The sequence below is a fragment of the Camelus dromedarius genome, chromosome 18 (genome assembly GCF_036321535.1).
Source record: "Camelus dromedarius isolate mCamDro1 chromosome 18, mCamDro1.pat, whole genome shotgun sequence".
Lineage (NCBI taxonomy): Eukaryota > Metazoa > Chordata > Mammalia > Artiodactyla > Camelidae > Camelus > Camelus dromedarius.
This window is the reverse complement of record NC_087453.1, coordinates 5,114,828-5,134,095: the sequence shown is the minus strand read 5'-3', so window position 1 is coordinate 5,134,095 and position 19,268 is coordinate 5,114,828. Positions and strand designations below refer to the sequence as shown.

The 19,268-nt window shown below is 46.8% G+C and overlaps 1 protein-coding gene across 3 annotated transcripts in view; it reads left to right on the top strand.

The window, feature by feature from the left end:
• Positions 1-17,341, top strand: part of CASS4 (Cas scaffold protein family member 4) — a 34,671-nt gene extending 17,330 nt beyond the window's left edge. For all 3 annotated transcript variants that reach the window (XM_031433576.2, XM_064496975.1, XM_031433577.2), the window contains exons 2-7: positions 1,853-2,275; positions 6,534-6,635; positions 9,398-9,478; positions 10,317-11,627; positions 12,508-12,585; positions 16,054-17,341. In XM_031433576.2, the coding sequence (XP_031289436.2) occupies positions 1,853-2,275; positions 6,534-6,635; positions 9,398-9,478; positions 10,317-11,627; positions 12,508-12,585; positions 16,054-16,464 (2,406 nt within the window). In that variant the 3' untranslated portion in view covers positions 16,465-17,341. The remainder of the gene's footprint in view (positions 1-1,852; positions 2,276-6,533; positions 6,636-9,397; positions 9,479-10,316; positions 11,628-12,507; positions 12,586-16,053) is intronic.
• The last annotated feature ends 1,927 nt before the right edge of the window (positions 17,342-19,268 follow it).

The following is a 19,268-nucleotide window of genomic DNA, read 5'->3' as shown; positions in this document are numbered from 1 at the left end:
TTCTCATCTCAGGATCTTATTATATTTTAAAAATAAAACTGACTCTAGGTATGTAAATGAACATACATGCACAAGAAGAGATCTGGAAACACACAAAACAGAGAAGTAACCGCAGTTAAGGTTGTATTAGTGGCCCTGTAGGCATTTGTTGGTTTTGGGGGATTCTTTTTAATTTTTAATTTTTTTTTAATTTTTGGAGGGTGGATGTAATTAGGTTTACTTATTTATGTATTTATTTTTGGAGGAGGTACTGGGGATTCAACCCAGGACCTCCTGCATGCTAAGCATGTGCTCTACCACTAGAGCTATACTCTTCCCCCTCATTTTTGTTTTTTTCTATTTGCTTATCATTTTATTTTGCATTCTTTCTTTAATGAACTTTTGTTACTTTTGTAATAAAGAAAAAAGATTCAAGTACAAGAACTGTGTGATCCCCTGGGATCTCAGCTGCTGTGGATTTTATGGGGAGGATTTTCAGTGCCTGTTTGCCTGCAGGAAGGATCTGATTCTGCTTAGGGTTCTCAGAATCACATGCATGTGTTTGCCTAAATCCACACAGACCTGACTGTGGGTTTAAGATGGTATTTTTCAGCAGTTGGTCATCCAATTCCATTTTTGTGACAGAAAAAAAAAAAGCCATTATTATGCCAAAAGCAGCATCAATTCTCAATAAATGTAATGGGAGGGTTGGTCATTTTTGCTTTATTTATAAAACTGTACGTGCTAGCGGCTAGTGGGTATAAAAAGTTTAATGAACTACATTTAATTTTTTTTTGAAAAACCAACTGGAATGATGAATATCAAAATGGTAGAAATTGTTACCTCTGAGTGGTGGGATGATGGGTAATTTTCATTTTCTTTTTTGTTTTTCTTTATTTCTTATTTTTTTGTAATAAGTACACATGGATATAATAAGGGAGGGAGGATGGCAATACTTTAAAACCCACAGAAACAAACTGCCTTCATTTATTTACAGCAGAAAATTCCAACAGAAGGCAAAGGTGGGGAGAGCTTTACCATTGCTGCCATTACAACAGGTGGTTATGTTTTTTTGGAGGGCGTGTGGCTTACGGAAAGAACATGGGTCTGAGAATCAAAAGGCTGCCTGGGTTTGGATCTTGGTTGTGTAGATAAGTCACTCACTCCCTGGGTCTTTGTTTCGTCACTCATGAATTAAAGAACAACGATGGAGCATCTCCTATGCACCTGGGTCTGAGTTTGATACTAGGGAAGGAGCAGGACCTCAGACAAGATCTGACCCCTGCAGTCACAAACTTCCAACCCAAATCAGGAGAAAAATAACAACAACCAGATAAAGAGCAGTAGGATCATTATGACAGTAGCATCCAGGCTTTTGCTGAGCACTTGCCACATGCCAGGCACTGTTCTATGAGCTGTCTGTATGTATCAACCCATTTAATTCTCACAGTAACTCCATGAGGTGGTTAGTACTATTATTCCCATTTTACAGACAGAGAAACTAAGGCCTAATGAGAGTAGCTAGTTTAATCAAGGGCACACAGCTAGGAAGTCACAGAACCAGGATTTCAATCCAACTCTGTGCTAGGCTGCATTCAACTATGTAAATATGTCATAGTCACCACAAATTAAATCAGGTCCATAAGAGTGTAATCGGGAGGCTGGACCTGGTCTCAGGATGCAGGTAAGACCTCCCTGAGACCCTCACCCCAAGGATGGGTAGAAATCGATCAGGCAGACAGCAAGGACAAGGGCCTCTGGGGTGGAGGGAAGGGATAACAGAGCAATTGTGACAGTGTTCTAAGTGAGTGGTATCACCGTAGCAGTGGATGGCAATGGTAATAACCATGAATTCTTTCTCCCCGGCCCCCAGACACTCTTGGCCAGGGCACTTTATGACAACCACCCTGACTGCTCCGATGAGCTGGCTTTCTGCAGAGGAGACATCCTGACCGTTTTGGAGCAAAACGTACCGGAAAGTGAGGGCTGGTGGAAGTGTTCACTCCATGGGAGGCAAGGCCTGGCCCCTGCCAACCGCCTCCAGATCCTCAGGGAGGGCCCTGCCGACAAGCCCGGCCCCCCTTTCCCGAGGGGTCTGGAAGACACTCCCGCCAGCTCCCAGGAGACCTACCAGGTGCCCACCATGCTCAACCCCCCGCCTCCCAGCCCCGTGTACGAGCAGATGAAGAGCTGGGTGGAGAGGCCCCCGCCTCCCACAGTCCAAGTCTATGAGTTCCCTGACCCACCTGCCAACGCCAGGATCATCTGTGAAAAGACTCTAAGCTTTCCAAAGCAGGTAAGCTTATTTCCAGGTAGAAAAAATAGGTCAAGGGGTACATAGCACCCAGAGGCTTAACTACCCTTGACTCATGGGTGTCCATCTAGAGATCAGACATGCAAGATGGGAGCCACACAGTTGGGGTGACTGGGTGAGCTTGTGTTTGGTCCCCATTTTGGTTGGCATTCATATTCTCTGCACCCTAGTGATTCCCAGCTCTCTACACTTCGCAGGAGACTGAATGCTCAGTTGAACTATGCGTGAAAGCATCACACTGTTTGTGGAGGTCTTTTTTCACACTAGGAAGGAACACTAGGGTGGCTGCTGGTAAATGGAGGACTTGAATTTCCATGGGTTCAGATGCAAGAAATTACTCATCAGATTTAAAATAGATATTCCTTTCAATCCAGAAACTTTACTTCCAGAATTGCTGCAGAAATATACAAGAAGGCAAAAATATATCTAGATGAGGCGGCCATGGGCACTAGAGCATTATTTGTCGTAGGGAAAATCCAAAATGCCTAAATGGGTATTCATGGGGCATTGGTTACATGAATTTTGGCATAGCCCTACAATGAACGACTATGCAGTTCTGAAAAAAAGATGAAATAGTTCTATAAGGTATTTACAAGAGGGGAGGAAGAGCCATTTCAATAAAAGCCAAACAAACAACAAAAACTCAAAAACCAATTCTGTGTCTGTGTGTGCGTGTTCACACACTGACAAGAACACACACCAACAGTGGTTACCCTTAGGAAGTGGAGTTGGTTAAGGAGAAAGTGAAAGAAGGCATTAAGCCGGGACTTTTATTTTATCCATTCCTGTGTCCCCAGCATCTAGGACCGTGCCTGGCACGGGGTGGGTACTTGATAAATAGATAAATACATGATGAACAAAGAGATTAGGAAGGTGATATGTGTTATATAGAGCGTGTATCTCACCTCTATAATTTTTTTTAAATAGAGGAAAGGAAGCACTTGGTAAATACAGACTGAAACTTTTTTTTTTTTTTAAAGAAGGAAAGGAATTAATAGAAGAGAAAAATAATGCACAGTTTTCCCCCAAGTCCTGGCTTCATGAGGTGTTAAGAAGGCAGAGCAGATTTGCATGGGCTTCAGTCACTGTGGATTTCCTACCATCACACATTTTGCTTTTGGCTCAAATGACACATCCCACCCGGCCACTGCTCTGGACAGAGATCCTGGTGAGGTCCCTCCTCAGAAAAGGCCACTCCTCCTGATGCATGTGCTGGGCCCCCGGGGATGTCCCGCTTACCACACAGGCCTCCCCCACACCAGCTTCCAACGCCATCTTCAAACGGGAAGGTGTTGATGCCTTGAAAGATTTCTGAATAATTCAGATTTTCTCCCTCCTTGGGCTGCCAGGCAGGAAACCAGGCAGCCGCTGCACTGAACAGCTGCCACTCAGGCCCTGGCTGCTGACACCAGGAGGAAGCGGGGGGGGGGGGGGGGCCTCCTGCCGCCGTCCATAGGGTGGGCCCTGCGTCGCTTTTCTGGAACAGCTGGCCCAGATCGAGGCTGGGTAGGCTCAGCTGTTGTCTGAGCAGCTGACTCAGAGCAGGGCCCCCATACTGGCTCCTCCAAAAACAACAAATGTCCTTAGCTGAGGCTAATTTGCGTTTCTTTTCAAAGCCACTAAAGAAAACAAGACAACAAAAAAAGCAAAGGCCATTTTCTCTTCCCCCTAAAAGGAAAACCGATGCAGTGTTCCACCGTACCCCAGGTGTCCCGCGGAGCTCCGTTAACAAGAGCGGGAATGAATGAAGCCACCAGGTCCAGCATCAGGCTTCATAACCCTGGGCTCACTGTCAACTTCTAGACCGACAGCGGTATAAAAGGAGACATGACTTTACTATCTCAGCTTAACTCAGAAAGCATTAGCTGTAGGATTTGTCCTGACATGAGGCATGTCAGCGGTTTGGAGCCCCCACTGGTACAGGCTGCGGCCATCGGCAGAAACCACAGCCACACAAGGGGAATTCAGGAGCCAGGGGCTCCTCGCCGCTCAAGTAGGTTCTTGAGGTGGCCCCAGTAAAACACCTGGGAAACTTTCCCGCCTCTTATTCCTGCTCAGGTTCCCCTCCATGACTACCCTGTCTCTATTTTGGCCTCCTCCCTACCCCTTTTCTTTTTTTATTGCCTTCTCTATGCTTGGGGGTCTTATAAAGCAATAGATGCCACCTGTGGCTTGGAAATCAGGAGTCTAGGCTCCCTCGGCCTCTGGGGCAGCCACAGCCAGGCCGGACGATTGGAAACGTCACAACACCCCCCTGCACGTCTCTTGCTTGCTCTGTATCAAGGTCATTTCTAAGTTCATCTCGAGTTGTATCTTTTGGGGATTCTGAATGATTTTGCTTTTTCCTCTACTACAAGAAGGGAGGAGCTAGAAGAAATGCAAGATGATAAGCAGTTAAGAATCTTCTGATCCACAGAAAAGGCAGACATCTCCTCCCTGTTCGTGTATTCTAGCGGTGAGCCTTGAGTCTCAGACTGCTGAGAAAAGACCTTCTGAGCAGAAGCTACTCCAGCCACGGGCTTTGAGCTGTTTTCCAATGGGCATTTCACAGACCTGGCACATGGCCCAGGGGAACCCATTTCAGAGATTCCATTTATACATGGGTTGACTATCTCTAGATTAAACTTGGTCAAAAATATTAAAAACCAAGAGGTGGAAATGTGTCACTTTCCTCAGGTTGTCCTCACTGGGGAGTCTGGGTCTCTAGCTGGAAGACAGCTCTGTAGGTGAGAGATTGAGGCCTCTTTAGATTAGAACAACTCTTCATTTTACAGATGAGAATGCTGGCTCCCAGGGAGGTGAAGGAAAGGGTCACACGCGGATGAACACCAGACTAAAGATTCTTTGTTTTGTCTGTCTGTCTATGCTGCCAGGCTGGCCAAGGCAGTGCCCTTCACCTTGCTTCCCTGACTCTGAGGCTGACACTATCTATTCTTTGCAATTAACTTTTTCTAAAATTGAAGTATAGTTGATTTACAATGTTGTGTTAGTGTCTAACGTACAGCATAGTGCTTCAGTTATACATAGATATGTTTTTTCTTTTTCATATTCTTTTTCATTATAAGTTATTGCAAGCTGTTGAATCTAGTTCCCTGTGCTGTACAGCAGGACCTTGTTGTTTATCTGTTCTGTATGAAGTAGTGTGTATCTGCTAGCCCCAAACACCCAGTGTATCCCTCCTCCGCCGCAATTAACTTTTTTTTGAAGCTTAACCTATAGATCCTGAGGGTCTATCATTCAGTGTCTAGTATTCAGATCCAGAAACAGAACAAAAGCAGCGCCCCAGGAGCCCCCTCCCACGTCTCCCAGCCACTTCCCCCCAGGGTAACCGCTATCTTGAGCTTTGTTTTACTTTTTATTCCAACTTCCTTAATATAACATGCTGGCCTCTCTTTAAAAAAAGTCACAGTACAAAGAAGGTATTTGATTTTTGGTTTAAATTCAGAGAGGGAAATCTTTTGTATTTCAAGTAAAAAGGGTCAGATTTCCTGATGACATTGCTTTTAGACCCTTGAGTTCCTGCACTGGAGTTTCCTTCTGTTCCCCCTTAATCGTTTGAAACCATGCTTCTCAAAACATGTTCCTTGATTGATTGCTGTCTTGAACCTACATTTTCCAAGAAACATTGGGTATTTTTGAACTGGCTTCTTTCCACCTATAATTCTAAACACAGGGAAGTCCCACTGTAGTCTCCTAGGTAGGGGTGACCCACAAAGTCAGTTGCATAAGTAAAATGGGCCTGGAGTGAGAAATGGGGAGACATAGGCAGTGGTGCCGCGTTCGCAAAGGCTCTCGGTGGGTGAGAGCTTGGTGTGCTCGAGTAAGGGGTGGGGGTGGCAGGGAAGAGGGAAGGGGGAGGATGGCTGAGAGCTGGGGACACATCTTTCACGGTCCCTGGGGTTGGACAGGGCATGGCCTGCAAGACACTTGGAATTAACCCAGAGTATAATGGGAACCACTGCAGAGTTTGTCCTTGGACCTGCCTAAGATGAACAGGTACCAAGCCAGGTTTACTGACCCACTGCAGTGAAGGGGATCACAGAGCAGAGGATAAGGGAGCACGCTTAAAGCGCCCCCACCTGTCTCATTCATGGCTGCATCCTCAGCATCGTTAGACAGACACGTTAATAACCCAGGATTCGGGGCCCTAGAGAACATGAGCATCCTCTGGGAAACTGAGCACACTCCATGGACTCAGCAGTGACGTTTCTTTCCTTCGGCTCTTCTTTTTCTCCTCAAGGCCGTTTTCACGATTCCCAGATCTGCTAGGATCTCGTTGCCAGCTCTGCCTTCCCAAGTGTACGACATACCTTCCCAGAGCCGGTGCCCTCCAGCCCTGAAGGTGAGCCTCCTCTGTGGTCCTGATCCTCCCAGGTTTCTCTGCCCGAAGTGTGGGGTCTCAGCCTTACGCAGACATTGCCTTTCAGTTGTCCACTGTGACATCTCCTAGGGCTCCAGTCCTGAGTCCAAAGGACACATCACCACTCCGAAGCCAGCTTTGTGCCCAGGGGGCCCAGACCTGCTCAGGAGAACTATTTGAATTCTGAATACTTTAAAAATGTTTACTTTTCATTTGCAGTAGATACTTTATATCTATGCATACACACACACATGCGCATACACGCACATACACGCACATACACAGATGTGCACTTTTTAAAAGTAATATCATGAAGGAGATACATCATAGTCTTAACATTATTCTGGTCATTGGTTATCTTAAGATTGGTTATCTCGGGGGGGGGAGGAAATCTCAGGATTTTTTTTTAAACTTATTTGAATGTAACTGGTAGATCAATTTTGTAAGACATGCTTCAAGTAATCAAAAAACAACTTCCCTCATTTCTTAGCCCATCAAAATGGGCCCCTGGCTGCATTCTCCCCTGTCCATCAGTGTATATCAGAGTGGCCTGGGTGCTTTACCCAACCATGCCTGCTTCCTGGAACCCTACCCAGAGACTACAATGTTTGGGGTCTGGGTGGGCCCCGAGCAGCGGGAAGGTTAAAGGTCCCAGGTAGTTCTCCAGTGCAGCCAGGACTGAGAGCCACTGCTCTAGTCTAAAGAAAAATTCAGTCTGAATCTGTAACTTCCTGGTCACTCACAGGTAATAAGAAGTCTCAGTGGAGGAATTTAAATGTCCAGTCCAGGCAATACCCACATTTCGTATTCATTTAAGCAAAAGCACCTGCCCTCCCAGCTTGTTGGCAGAGCCTGGGCTCCTGCTGCAGGACTCAGGATTGGCTGCCAGTTCCCTCCCTCTGGTTTCTGCTCACTGGGTGGCCTCAGGCTCCTACAGGGCTGAGGGGAGGCAGGCAAGGAGAAAGCACAGATGTAGAAAGGCCCTGCTGCGTGCCTGGTTCTGATGGGGGGATGTCACAGTGTTGCTCTGTGGAGGCAGTGAGCATTGAAAGATGACTCTTTCTCTTCTGGGCCATTCCTGCAAGTGCCCCCCCCCCCCAGTACCCCCACACCCTGACACCGGCCTGATTGCTGGGCATCTCTTATCTGCAAATACTACGAGGTGGGCAAATGCTTCTCCCCAGCTGGTGGCTGAAGGCTCCTCCCTGAGCTCCGGGGCAGGCGGTCATCTCCAGCCTCACCCTCCTGAGAAGCTCTCACCCTCTCTGGCCTGGCTCCTGCTCCAGCTCCCGTGTGGTCCACGTCTGGTCCGTGGGAAACATGCGTGCTCCCTCAGGCCTGATAGACTCCAGAGCGCAGGCAGGCAGAACTGGGTGATGAGAATGAGGGACTGACCTTGGGCACCTAAGTTTGATGTAAAGACCCATTTGTACAACTCGCTTCACTGGCCTCACCCTCGTCCCCGCCCTGTGGATCTTTTCTTGTTTCATTTGTTCTGACCTTTTGTTCACCATGGGTTTTTTTTTCACATTGTTTGTGATTTTTAAAAAAATACTGCATAAACTATTACTTCCCTTGGTGCCTGAGTTTTTGGTGCCCCTCTAAATGCTGTGCCAATAGGGGCGCTCTTCTTTCCTCGCCCTGGTCCCGGCCCTGAGAACAGGGCTCCATAGCATAGCCACCACCCTGCGCTTTGTCATCAGACTCTCACCTTTGACTTCCCTCAAGTGGAGTTAGAGCCTGCGCACGATGCCCCCGAGCTCAGGGGGCACAACTCAAGTCACAGGAGGTCTATTGGGCACTTTCCACTTTGCTTGAAGGGGATGAAAAGCATCTCTTCCTTCACCAGCTGAGGAGGAGACTGCAGGAGGAGCACAGCCCACCTCCCTCCAAAGAAACCCCCCCTCCAAATTCCAGCTTTTTCTCTCTGTCTTTGCAAAACCTGTTTTGGTGTTGTCTCACCTCGCTCTGGAACATGCAATCTGTTTATCACATCCTTGTGTATGTACTTCCTAACTGCTGCATAAAAAAATGCCTTTTGTGGGGAGGGTGTAGCTCAGTGGTAAGAGTGTGTGCTTAGCATGCACGAGGTCCTGGCTTCCATCCCCAGTACCTCCATTAAAGATGAATGAATGAATAAATAAATAAAACTAATTACACCCCTCCCAACATAAAACAACACCATTTTTTTTAATGCCTATTATCTGTACGGGCACCACGTCTTCTGCGCATTACCGGGTGTAGAGATGTCATTTGGCTCAGTGTTGAGGAGGTAGTAGGCACTCAGTGTATGTTTGCAGGATGAGTTCATGAGTTGTTATAAGCACAGGAAAATCTCCACCGAGATAAACAAGAAAGACAAAAGCCATATTAAGTCCCCATCTTATGTTTATTCTTCTTTAATTCATTCTTAAGGTGAACTTACAGAAGGAAATGAACTGCCATTTTTAACTCAGGCCAACAGCAGCTAGTTCTCGCTATAGCGTGTCCCCACCTTCAATCGAGAAGGTGCCTTTTTTAAAACACAGAGTCCAGTGTTGAAAATACACCCAGTGCAGCACACACCTCCACCCACAAAAGCAGCACGCTGAAAGTCCCAAAGTCTTCCAGTGATTTGTGGTTTTGTTTGGGGAAAAAACAAAAAACAAACAAGCAAACAAGAACACTGGTGTGGGGAGAGTTTGTGATGTGCAGGCACCAGGAAGGAGAAATCCAAGTCATCCTCCTTTGCGGTCTGTCCCCAGGAGCCAGGGAAGCAGCAGCTGTATGACATCCCCCCCAGCCCCCAGAAGGCAGCACTCGGTCCCCCCGCCAGCCGAACAAATGTAAGTACGACAGGCGCCGAGAACCAGCGCTGTGCAAACCTGCGCGGCCTCCGGGAAACGTTAGCCTTCTCAGAATTAGGAATGAGATCCCTCGGAGCAGAACTTACTTCATTGTAGGCAGTGGTGTTCAGGATCAGGACAGGCTGCGTGGTTTGACTTCCCCATATGCCTCAGTTTCTTATTACAGACTTATTGTGAGTATGGACATAATCCCTGCAAAGGACCTAGTGCAGTGCCTGGCCCAGAGCGAGAGCTCAGTAGACGTTAGATGAGTGCTTCTTATTATGATACACTTTGGAGACTTGTGTTAAAGTGGGTTTTTATGTGTATATAGGGGAGGGGCCTTAATTTGAAATCTGTAATCCACGTTTATCATTGGATTCTGTCACACGCATACAGTAAACATAACTCTGCCCCAAGGTGGCAGCTCAGCAGGGTCATGAGGGATGCATAGGAGTTTCTTAGACGGAAAGCGAGGGGTTGGGAGGACATTTAGAGCAGAGGAACCAGTTTGGGCAAACTGTTTGAGTTTGAGTTCAGGCGAAGGTAAACAGCCTGGGTGGCTGGACCTTTGAGAAGGGTGGTGGCAGGCATAGTGGAGGCAGAGAGCAAGAAGGCACAAAAGGAGGCTGGAACCAGATTGTGTCTGGCTTGAATGATAACGGCCCCAGGAAGCCAATGGAGAAGCTTGAGCTTAGCAGTGATGACCTGATTTTTAAGAAGCACAGTGCCCAGCACTTAGTGGGTCCTCAGTATATTACCCGTTTGTCAAATGAGTTGCTCACACCTTTTTTTTTAATTGCTACCAAACTGGGTGACTTTGTGTGGTTCTTCACAGGGCCAGAGTGTTCCCCTGACATCAACCATCGCCTCAAGGAGAGGCGGCTGCAACACGCTGCCCAGCCCTCAGAAGTCGGAATGGATTTATGACACGCCAGTGTCTCCGGAAAAGGCTGATGGGAGAAACACATCTCTAACCAGCTTTGTGGAAGAATCAGGACGCTTGGCTCCCCCTAGGTATATGTCCAGCTTCCACAGTCCTCCAAACATCAGAGCAGAGTCCCACACACCACACCCGCAGAGAAACGTGCCCATGCAGAAAAAACTCAGTCTTCCAGAAATTCCTTCGTATAGCTTTCCACCAGCCAGGGTCGTGCTCCCTTTGGATAAAGGTGTCAGCTACAAGGTTCCTTCAAGCTTTCTGATTCCCCGCATGGAGCAGCAGAACACCAAGCCGAACATTTACGACATACCTAAAGCAATGCCAAGTGTCCCTCCAGCTTGGAAAGAGCTGGGAAAAGCCCATGGGCCTTCAGAGAGTCTCAAGGACCATAATTCCTCATGGTTCTCCAGACAGGCAGCATCACTGTCTCCTGAACCAGACAGCTCATCCATTTCCAGTTCCGACAGCAGAGCCAGCATCCTGTCTTCATGCTCCTCTACCTCCACTGACTCTTCATCTAGCTCTTTCTCGGAGGAGTCAGCAAAAGAGCTCCCCTTGGACCTGGACTTGGCCAAAGAGACGTTAACAGCCCTGCAGCACAAGGTGGCCACCTCTGTCGCGGGCCTGATGCACTTTGTAAGTAGGAAGTGGAGGTTCAGAGACTCTCTGGAGGCCAACATCGACGCAATCCACAGGGCTGCCGACCACGTGGAGGAATCCTTGAGAGAGTTTCTGGATTTCGCCCACGGAGTCCGTGGGACCGCCTCTAACCTCACTGACAGTAACCTTCAGGCCAAAATTAGGGATCAGCTACAGACTATCTCCAACTCCTACCAAATCCTGCTAGAGACAAAGGAGAGCCTGGAGAGCTGCAGTTGGTCCCTGGAAGTCCTCGTGACCGACAAAGTCCAAAACAACCCAGATGACCTGGAAAGATTTGTCCTGGTGGCGCGGATGGTTCCGGAAGACGTCAAGAGGTTCGCCTCCATTGTCATTGCCAACGGGAGGCTCCTTTTCAAGCCAAATTTTGAAAAGGAAGATACCATGCAGTTGACTCCAAATGCAGAATTTAAGCTTGCAAAATGCATCCAGCTTCCCCGAAGGGAGATTGAATCCTACCAAAGGAGTGTACCTTTTAATCAACAAAAGGAAAATGAACACCCCCCTGAACTATTAAAGAAAAATGAGACAAATGTCTGTGAACAGGTGAGTTCAGAGTTCCAGGTGGTATCATATCAGGGAGCTCTTCATTTTTCTCTGGACGGCTCGCCAGTAAGTGAGATGCCAAGACTCTGTGGATACTTGTATTGTCTCTGGGGAGATACTGGTTCCATTTTCCAGAAAATGAAATTCATGAAAGTAAAATTCTAGATGAAATCTTATTAAGAAATAAGATAAGTATTTTAATATTAAGGCATAAAGGGTGTCTTCTGGAAATTTGGCGGTTCAGAGCTTACTTCTGATGCTCAGATTAGAAAGGATTTTGAGAACCTTTTGCAATCTGTTCTTTGAGCAAAAATTTTAATCTCACCATCAAGGTTCCTTGCATTTTTGAAAGTTGTAAGTTTAGTCATTTTTAGTGTGTTCCTTAGAAACAGAAGAGGAAGTGTAAACACTCTTGCAAATTGTGCATGGCCTTAGCAGCCTCCAGACTCTAGCTACTCTTAGAAACACTTTGCTCTGTGAGTCCAGACACGACACTATAGAAAGAGATCTTTGTCAAGAGGTGCAGCAGGTGACCCGGGAGCTGTGTCAGCGAGAGAGTTCAGCTCCTTCAGCCCCAGTCTTGGCGTTCTGCTGACGTGCCTGGCGGTGCGAAAGCTTTAACACGCTCTAGAGAAGCTAGAACTTTGAACGTTTTTCATTTCCCATTTAAACTGCGTGCCACGATATTAGGCCGTGCTGGTGGGCAAAATTCAGCCTTTGGGCTGCCGAAGGCTCCTTTATCGGAAAAAGGCATCAGCAGGAAGAGCCATCAATAAAAACGCAGAGAGGAATGGTCACATGTTAAAGTGCGCGCGAACAGCTCTACGGCCGTGTCAAAAAAACATTCAGGTTGGTAACTCAAAGGGAGTTTATTTTTCAGAAGTTGCCTAACCTGGAAGAGAAAGAAAACCCCATCTTAGAGCAAACGTTGGATGAAAACAAAGACTTAGAAACACAGGTAAGAGATAATGCTCACTCTCCAATACTTCTGATGAATGTGCTTTGTCCCCAGAGATGTTTCCTGCTGTGAATAATCCAGCATTATCACCCTGCCCCATATGGGAGGAGATCTGGTTTTGTGACAATTTTTCCTTTTTTACAGTAGGGGGAAGCCTGGAGGTGAACAAGTCCAGTGAACTCCCAAAAGGTGGAATATGGTCCTTTAACCGTTAGTTAGATAATTCTAGATCCTCTGCAAGTATATCATAGGGGTACTGCCATGGACTAAGTCACACAGACTTACATTCTTTTTTCCCCTCGCTTTGGTTTAAACAATAGAAATTTATTTTCTCATATTTCTGAAGGCCAGAAGTCCAAGATCAAGGTTCCTTTCTTCTGAGGTGTCTTTCCTTGGTTTGTATGAGGCCATCTTCTCCCTGTGTCTTCACTTGGTCTCCCCTCTGTGTGTTTCTGTTTGACACTCTTTTTTTTTTTTCCATTTTAATTTTTTTGTTTGTTTTGTATTGTGGGGGGGAGGTAATTAGGTTTATTTATTATTATTATTTATTTAATAGAGGTACTGGGGATCGAACTCATGACCTCATGCATGCTAATCATGTGTTCTACCACTGAGCTCTACCCTCCCACCAGACATTCTCTTTTAATGTTTCTGATTGCGGTAGGAAAACCATTTTCGCTCGGGGCTTGTGTATCTTCAACGCCTCTTTGACATTTGATGCTCTTCTTTTTTTTTTTTTTAACATCAAAGATGTTATCATTGTGCTTATTTTTATTGGTTACCTTCTACCAGTGGCAAATGATAAGTCATTTTCCATTTACCAAAACTAATTTAAGTTAAAAACAGCAGATCCATTTAAAGACAAAGAGGAAGCCAACTGAAATTAAGAGCAAGATAGAAAGGGCAGAATGTGTGAAGGTTTTCTTTGAATAACTGAAGCCTGGGCGCCAGGGACCCAGTTCAACTTCCTGGCTGGGTGGAGGTCAGGGTGGGAGAAAGAGGGACAGAGATGTCCAGTGATGTGGACCAGATCATTTGCCTTCTCAGAGGCCAACTAAGATGATAACCCAGGCCTCCTGATGTGAGCATCAGTTCCACAAACCCCAAATGCCAAACTTTGGGCCTGTCAGATTGCTAAAAATCATGCTATTCTGCTCAACGTGAAGTGTGTTTGGACCAGTGGTTCTCAAACTTGAGAGTGCATCACAGTTTTCTATAAGGTGCGGTAACACCCAGAGGGCTGGGCCCCACCCCAGAGTCTCTGGTTCAGTAAGTCTGGGGAGGGGGCTTGAGAATGTTCTTTTCTAAAGAGTTCCCAGGTACTGCTGCTGGTGGTCCAAGGACCACACTTGGACTGACAGTGCTTCTCAGTGGGGATTGGGGGCACCACTGACCATCGGGGCGGACAGTTCTCCATTGTGTGGGATGGACTGTTCAGCATCCCTAGCGCCCTGTCTGATGGTAGCCTGCAATGCTCCTTGGTCAGTGTGACAACCAAAAATATCTCCCCACATTTCCAACACTCCAGGAGAAGAAGTCATGGTAAATGTTTTGTCTATGGTTGATAGTCTCAAGCTGAGACGCTCACATTCTGATGTCCAGATCATTGCTTCTCATTTCTGGCCTCTGATGCGTTCTTCTCATGCTCCCTGCCCCCAGAAAGTCTATCTCAACCAACACTCCAATCTTTTCTTCACTTCACCTGTCTATCTTAGTCCATTTGGGCTGCTATAACAAAGTACTGTAGGCTGACTGGCTTACAAACAACAGAAATTTATTTCTCACCATTTTGGAGGCTAGAAGTCAAAGATCAGGGTGCCAGCATGGGCAGGTCCTGGTGAGAGCTCTCTTCCAGGCTGCAGACTGCTGACTTCTTGTATCTTCACTTGGCAGAGAGCAGAGAGGAGAAGTAAGCCCTCATGTGACCCTTAGAAGGGCATTAATCCCATTCATGGGGGCCCCACCCACAAGATCTCATGTAATCCTAGTCACCTCTCACAGGCCCCATCTCCTCATGCCTTCACATTGAGGGGTAAAGTTTCATCATGAATTTTTGGGAGACACACACAGTCAGACCACACACTGAGTGCTTCTGAGATGTAACTTTTGAGATTGTTGATAGGTTGATCTCATAGGTCAATAAGAGTGTGCAGTTTAATAGAAAGGATGAGAGCTTCAGACTTAGCCTGTTGCAGAAAAACGTGTTACAGCTCAGTGTTACAGCTCAGTTGTGACAGCAACCTGGATCCCAGCAAGAGATCAAGCAGCACTCAGAGAGTTGGAGAACTCAGGTTTATTACACCACCAAGCCCAGAGGAGTTAACACTCCAAGCTCTGGACCCCAGCTGTAGGGTCACATAGGCTTTTATAGGCTGCCAGTTTACACTTTGCAACATCATATGCAAATAAGGTGTAATAAAAATTGACTAATCAGGAACAAGCTTTGTAGAAATGGGCCAATCAGGAGGGAGAGAAATAACCAATCAGGAGTGAGCTAAGGAATAGAATTTTAGGGGTAAGTTCCACTTTCCTAAAAGTAAGCCATTTCAGAGGCAAAAAGTGAGATAGAGCCTCTGGGCCAGGGAACCAGGTGGTGCTCGCAGTAGAGTAGTGGCCCTGCCTGGGGGTCCTGCTGTCTTTTTCATGGGCTTCCCACCTCAAGCCTACTCGGCCTGGGGCTCCCGAACTTTGTGTGTGTGTGCGCTGAGTGACCCTAGACAGCCTCTTCTTTTCACGGAGCGTCAGCTTCCTCACCTGTAACCTAACAAAGGGGCTTTGGATTGTTAACTGGAGGGGTTACTCCTGGGTTAGCTGAGACTGTTTCACTAGTGAATAGGTTTTGGGGGGAAACTGGTTCCACATCCAGTAAATAAAATTCACAAACGTAAAATTCTAGATGAAACTTTATTAGCAAGTAAGAGAAATATTTTAATATTAAGGCAGATAGGTCAGTATATTTTGATTTCTTCTTGAAATTGGCGGGCAGGGGGTCGGGTTTACCCTTTTGATCCTGGAATTAGGAAGGATTTCCCTTTTTTTTTTTTTTTTAGGAAGAATTTCTTAAATGCTTTAAAATCTGTTCTTTGAGTAAGTTTTAAAATCTCACCGTCAAGTTTTCTGCCTTTTTTTTTAAGTTATAAATTTAGATATTGTCAATGCATTTTTTAGAATGGGTTTCTAATGGTTTGTTGGGAGAATTCAATATGATTTTATATGTATATAATATGTGTGATTATATAATGTAATATAAGATTGTATATATAAGTGTGATCATTTATATATAACACTGCTTTGAAAGTATTAACATTCATTTATTAGGCAAATATTACACTATGGGGCTTCCCAAGTAAAACTGTACTTTTTCCTTTTAAAAAGTCTAGCAAACTGAGCAAAAACAGGAAAAGGGAGACACCCACAGCCTGCCGATCAAATCTCTCTTTTATCTGTTTTTTTTTCCTGCTCCTCTAGAATCCTAGCTGCCTTACCCGCCGGCCTTTGAGTCAGCAGAGTCCTGAGAAGAAAATCCACCTCTCTGAACACTGCCGCCTCTATTTCGGGGCGCTCCTCAAAGCCATCAGCGTGTTTAATAGAAGCCTCAGCAGCAGCCAGCCCCCCGAGATCTTCATCATGCAGAGCAAGCTGGTCATCACGGTGGGGCAGAAGCTGGTGGACACGCTGTGTAAGGAGACCCAGGAGAGGGACGTTCGCAATGAGATTCTCTGTGGCAGCAGCCGGCTGTGCAGCCTGCTCAAGGACCTGGCGCTGGCCACCAAGCACGCGGTGCTCACGTACCCAAGCCCCGCCGCCCTGGGGCAGCTCCAAGCCGAGGCCGAGAAGCTGGAGCAACACACGCGGCAGTTCAGAGGGACGTTGGGATGAGCCTCCTTCCCTCCCTCCTTCCCTCCCTCCTTCCCCCTGTTAACCTCTTAGCATCAGCTTCCCACCCACAACCTGTGCAGGTCTGCCCTGTGGGAAAAGTCAGCCTGGGGATACGCAACAGGTGGCAGCAGCTGTGGGGCCCAAAGCCAGCATTACCAAGTGTTTGGGCAACCCCAGGATATTGGCTTAGCCCACAGGGAGTCAGGGAAGAGGGTCAGGTGTAGAGTCAGGACCTTGCGAAGGGTTTAGCATATCATGTAGGGCCAGCATGTGAAAGGCGGTTGTAGAAACCAATTTTTATATTGGCTGAGTAAGTGCCTGTTTTAAATTCATTCATTCAGTACTTATTTATTGGGTTCCTATTCTGTGTCAGGTTCTAGGTGCTGGGACAGAGCGCTGAATCGGACAGAGGCTTTGCCCTCAGGGAGTTTATAATCTAGTGGGGGGACAGACAATAAATGAAGAAATGCATATACAATGTGATAGGTGCTAGGGAGAAAATAAAGTAGGAGAAAGGGGAGAGATTGTTTTCAAATGGCTAGTCACTGTTGCATCCGCTAGAAAATGTAATAAATTTTTCATTTTGGATTGAATTAATTCTGCGAGATTGGTACAAATTATGTGTTTGTGCCTTACACCAAAATATATATATATATTTATGTATAGCTTGCTGTTTTATCTTACCCAAGTTAAAGAGGCATGTTACAGTTGCAACATAACATGTTCTATTGGGTTCCCTATTAATTTATTTTGTACATTATAGGTTCTGTGTTGATAAATGCAGGATGCTCAATCAAAAAAGGTTTATACCTCAAATCTGTTACCATTTATAATATTATATAAATATAATCATAAATTGAAACATTCTATGCAGCAATCCTTTCTTTGAAAAAGTCTTTGATCTGTGTGACTGGGTTCTCGTACCAAAGCAAAATGTTTTGGGGGGGGTTTGGCGGGGTGTTTTGGGTTTTTTTCCCCCTAACAGAGGTACTGGGGACTGAACCCAGGACTTGTGCACACCAAGCATGCGCTCTACCACTGAGCGATACCCCCGACCCCTACAAAGCAAAACGTTTACTTGTGTTAGTCAAAAGCTTCTCCCCAAAGCGTGCCAGGAGATGCAGTAGAGGCCAAGTTTGCATGTGCAAGGCTAGCTCGGGAAAAGCCAAGCCAGGAAGTGCGGCAAGAACAGCATCCCTATCACTGGGCACAGATCTGTAAGCGGCCCAGAGCTTCCCCCCAAGTCAAACCACCTCTTCCTCTCTTTGCAGCTGGGGCTTTAGCTCATGTTGCTATGGCTACATCATCCCTACTTGACTTCAAGTGAAGGTCCGTGTCTCCTACAGGTATCTCAGCCACTAAACACCTTTGGAGCCTGGAAATAGCATCTCCAGGCTGGACATCTCCTGAAATGGTACCAGGTCTAGTTCCCATCTGCTACTCAGCACTTGGTAAGCGCTTTTAAATTGCTGACTGCCAGAAGTCTGGTTATTTTCATTGAGATGGTGTCAGGGTCCCTAAAGAAGGGGCCCATCTCTGTGAGGCTTGGTTCTCTACACTAGAATGGAGAAGTCCACATTCTTCGAACAGCTGTGATCTGTGTCAGATAGGAATCCTCTGTCACAAGGGATCGAAAACCATACCCAATCTTTCCTGAGCAAGAAAGGAAATTCACAGACTCAAGTATCTTAGAACAACCCAGGGGCAGGCTGGCTTCAGGGACAGCTGGCTTGAGGGGCTCCAGCAGAATCATCAAGGCCCAGTTTCTCAGGCCCGCTTCCTCTGTGTTAACTCTCAGGACTGCAAGGTGGTTACCCTGACTTGTGTCCTTCTTGGTTTGTGGCCAGAGCAGAAGAAAGAGTCTTGATTTCTGCTTGGACTAGTTTAGATCAGCTGCCTGCCCTTGAAAGCCCACGATGAGAGGGACATGTAATACCCAAGTTGACCTTGGCCTGGACTCCCTCCTCGGCGTGTGCGCACACACGCATGCACGCACGCACACATGCACACACACACGCGCACCCATGTGTCCCGAGAGAGGTGGTAAGGGGATGGCTCTGCCAAGAACTGTGAAGTGTCTGAGGTTTTCCCCTACTTCACATTAGCAAGTTAGCCTGCCACAGTTTCATGGATGCTGAGGGAAGACACGAGATACTGGGGTTAAAGACTATGTCGGGGGTCCCCAAGACCACCCCGAGTTCCAGTGATGCAATCAGAGGGTTCACAGGATGCCACGTATAGTCACGCTCACAGCTGTGATCTATCACAGTGAAAGGAGACAAAGCAAAATTGGCAAAGGGAAAGGGCACATGGGGTGAAGTACCAGGGAAGACAAGAGCAAGTTGCCAAGAGTCCCCTCCCAGCGGTCACCCAGGACACCCTCAATTTCCCCAGCAATGAGTTGTGACAACACATGGGAAATGTTGCCAGCAGGGAAGCTCGTGAGAGCCTGGCCCCAGGGTTTCCATGGGGGCCTGATCGAGCAGGCAGCCTCTGCAAGGCATGGCCAAAATTCCAGACTTTCGGAAGGAGAGCAGGCATCCAGCGTGAATCACATTGTTTGTACAAACAGTTTAGGCACCAGACCATTCTTACCGACACTGGGGATGGTGGGAACTCTCCCCAAATCCAGATTCCGAAGCCAACCTTGCAAGGACGTCTTTCTAAGGATATTAGTCAGGCCTGATTGCATCAACTCTCCCGCACGGAGTCAAGGGACTTTTCTTACAGCATGGCAAGCACTTTATGCTTCTCTTTCCATCGTTTCCTCACTCCCCTCAGGTCCCAGGGGCAATGCAAAGGTG